Genomic DNA, 3564 nt, shown 5'->3' with positions numbered 1-3564 from the left:
GTGTGAAAAAAATGAATTCAAATTTTTGCGAACAAGAATGTTGAATCAGGATCCTCTAGAAAATTTATTTTCAGTGATACGACAATACGGTTCAGGAAATAGTAATCCATCGTGTTTTCAATTTATATCGGCGTTAAAAACAAGTATTTTGAATAATTTGATAGCATATCAAGCATATGGTAAGAATTGTGAAGAAGATGTAGGAAAACTTCTCGATAATCTTAGAACATTTTTATCCTCGTCATCAAAACCAACAAATTTTCAGTTTACAGAAAATATCAATGAGTTGGTAAATTTAGAAAATTCTAGCTCAACTAATAGAGCTGCATTTAAAGATTTATATGATCTTCAGGCTATTACATATGTTTGTGGCTTTTTAATAAAAAAATTAAAAGCTATCACATGTAAAGACTGTAAAAATTGTATAATTGCACAAAAAACCGAAGAACATCATATTTTCACTCTTTACAAAGAACAGGATCAAAAATTAAGGTTGAAATATGCTACAAAAGAATTTGTAACATGCTTAGCTGAGATTTACGATACCATAGTCTTCTTTTTAGATAATTTTGGAGAAGTTCCAAATATTGCAAGAAATTTAAAAGAACATATAACAGCAACAATTAACTTTACTTGGATTAACTGTGACATTCATATTGCTGATTTAAGAACGGAAATTATTAATTTGGCAGTGCGTCTAATAATAAATAAAAAATTGACCAATCTGCAAAAACAATTTGAAGTACATAATCGTAGAAGAATTAATAATTCAAATAGGTTTTAAAATTAACACCTACCCGTAGTTTCAAGAGTTTTTTTTAAGCAGTTTGTAATTAAATTATTTTTTGTAGGTATTTCGAAATGAAATTGTTTTTCTTTGAGAGTTGTTTTGTAATTTTGTCATTGTTATCAAATATATGTTTTTCATTACTGAATTTAGTTTCATTTTTATAGAATTAAAATTGTAATTAAAAATAAAATTACTACTATAGTAATTATAATCTAGTAATCAGTGGATTTAATTCATGCAGGAGCTCGAGCAGCGCTGTAATCGCCACATTAAATCGTAGTGGTTTTTGAACGTCTTTCTATTTGCTTAATGGTCTGAGGTCCCGTCCAAGCGATCTCAGCCACTTCCGAGTGTTGACGTAAACGTCAAACTTGTCACTAAAATTGTGATCTAACCTCAAATTTGCACGAGGTAGTTAGAGTTAGTGAGGTTATAAAATGGAGCTGTTCGTGATAAACAGACACGGCGAAGAAAAACCCGAAATCACGAAAGAAGAAGAAAAGGAGAAGCTCGACAAAATCTTGAAACGAGTGGAACGAAAAAAGCAGCAACGAATACGACAACGAGAAAGAGAAAAGGAGAAACGACGGACCCTAAAACCGGAAGAGAAACCCCAAACAGACCCACAAATTGACAGTCAAGAGTACGAACCGACCGAAGAACCTCGTACGAAAGTACAAAAACCGGCTGAGCCAAACGTCGATTTAAGTAGTTTTACGATATTGGGTGCCACTACGAGCACGAAAAAAACTAAAGCCAATAGAGTCTTACCACAATGGCTTACAAACCCTGCAGTTATTTCTTCCGACTTACAAACTCTAACAGCAAAAGTGTCGAAAATGAAACAACTGGACAAGTCAATACGAAACCAGTTGAAGTCAAATGGTATAAAATATTTTTTCCCGGTTCAAGCAGAAGTCATTCCTTATCTTTTACAAAGTCAGAAAGAAACAGACATTATGTTCCCTAGAGACATATGTGTTTCAGCCCCCACAGGCAGTGGAAAGACTCTAGCTTTCGTGCTTCCTGTAATCCAAGCTTTGAAAAAACACACCACCAGAAAAATCCGCGCTTTGGTGCTTCTCCCAACTCAAGATTTAGCTGAACAAGTGTTTAAAAGTTTCAAGCAGTACACACAAGACACCGCGCTTGAAGTGGGGCTCATTACCGGCAAGCACCTCTTCACCATAGAACAAAAACAACTAGGTTATGTCAGTCCGTCGTTCGGCTACGTTAGCAAAATTGACGTTCTCGTGTGTACGGCAGGCCGACTCGTCGGTCATTTAAAATCCACCGAAGGCTTCACCCTCTCCTCGCTCGAGTTCCTCATAATCGACGAAGCAGACCGCGTTCTGGAGACCGTCCAAGACGACTGGTTATACCACTTAGAGAAACACATATCGAGGGTACAAAACCGCAAAGTCCTCAATTTGTGTACTTTGCAGAAGCAGAGGTCCCCCCAGAAGCTTCTATTTTCGGCCACGCTGACCCAAGACCCCGAAAAAATCGAAAAGTTGTCTTTGTTTCAACCAAAGTTGTTCAGTTGCGTGGTTGACAGCAACCACGCGGAAGATTCTGGGGGGAAGTACACCACACCGCACGAACTTACCGAAAAATACGTCCTATGTTCCAAGGACTTGAAACCTCTGGTTTTGTACACGTTTATCAAGCGCGAGGGTTTGACGAAGACGATTGTGTTCACGCATTCCGTGGAAACCACGCACCGGTTGAAAATCCTCCTCCAGGGGTTGTTCAAGTCGAAGCTAAAAGTCGAAGAGGTGTCGTCGAGTTTGAGGGGGAAAAGTCGGGATGGGTTGATCGCGAGTTTTACGAAAGGGGAGATTGATGTGCTTATTTGTACTGATTTTCTGGCTAGAGGGATTGATTTGGCGGGGGTGCGGTGCGTGGTGTCGTATTCAGCCCCTAAGTACTTGAAGACGTATATACACAGGGTGGGGAGGACGGCGCGAGCGGGGGAGTCAGGGTTGGCTGTGACGCTTGTACATAATGAACAACTGACGGCTTTCAAGACTTTGTTGAAGAAGGAGATCGACGAGGTTAAAGTTGACGAGGAGGAGTTAGAAACCTTGGGGAAGAAGTATAAGAAGGCGTTGAGTAAGTTGAAGGAGACGGTGGGCAAGGAGGAGAAGGAAGGGAGGAATAGTGTGATTTTGAAGAAGAAGGCGGTGAAGAAGAGAAAGACGAAAGTGAATCAAGCAAAGAGTGCGGAATAGGTTTATTAAAAAAACTGATTATGTGTATATATTTTTTAATAAATTTTTGCTACTTATACAGACATTCTCAATTTCTCAGTATATGCTTAACTTCGTCTGTTTATGTTTATACTTCGCCCGAATTCGACTTTTAGCACGTTCAGATTACGAGCGTCAGCGGTTAAAAGAAAATGAAATTTGGGTGATTTTGTATCCTCAACGCAGAGGAACGAACACGAAACAATCCTAATATCTTCATGATTTCACAGCATCCAATTTTTGCAGTTTCAAATTAAATTACAAAATGTTGTTATACAATGTTGATTTTTTTTTTCCAAAAATCTGGATGCTAAGGGTTAGGTGTCGACTATTGGGTCAAGTCGACAGCGTCACGTCATCCCGACCGCCCCAAACTTGTGTTTTAACCTGCGTCCTTTGTGCAAATGGCGCGATAAATCCCGCCAGCTCGACTAGGAACCGCGCACTCCGCTTCCACCACGTGTTTGTGTTATTTAACCAGTTCCATTTATATGTTCAATTCTTATAACTGTGATATTAAAC

General features: G+C 38.8%; 1 protein-coding gene across 1 annotated transcript; it reads left to right on the top strand.

Moving 5' to 3' along the window:
- Window positions 1-1129: 1129 nt before the first annotated feature.
- Window positions 1130-3080, top strand: LOC135128272 (probable ATP-dependent RNA helicase Dbp73D). Its single transcript, XM_064055172.1, has one exon. It carries the CDS (start codon window positions 1228-1230, stop codon window positions 3022-3024), a length of 1797 nt encoding a protein of 598 aa, XP_063911242.1. The 5' UTR covers window positions 1130-1227; the 3' UTR covers window positions 3025-3080.
- Window positions 3081-3564: the final 484 nt, after the last annotated feature.

This window comes from Zophobas morio, unplaced genomic scaffold (genome assembly GCF_036711695.1).
Source record: "Zophobas morio isolate AGI-343-1 ecotype UQ-CSIRO unplaced genomic scaffold, CSIRO_AGI_Zmor_V1 ptg000012l, whole genome shotgun sequence".
Taxonomy (NCBI): Eukaryota; Metazoa; Arthropoda; class Insecta; order Coleoptera; family Tenebrionidae; genus Zophobas; species Zophobas morio.
Note: the sequence above shows the minus strand (reverse complement) of the source record. Positions and strands in the feature narration are given on the sequence as shown.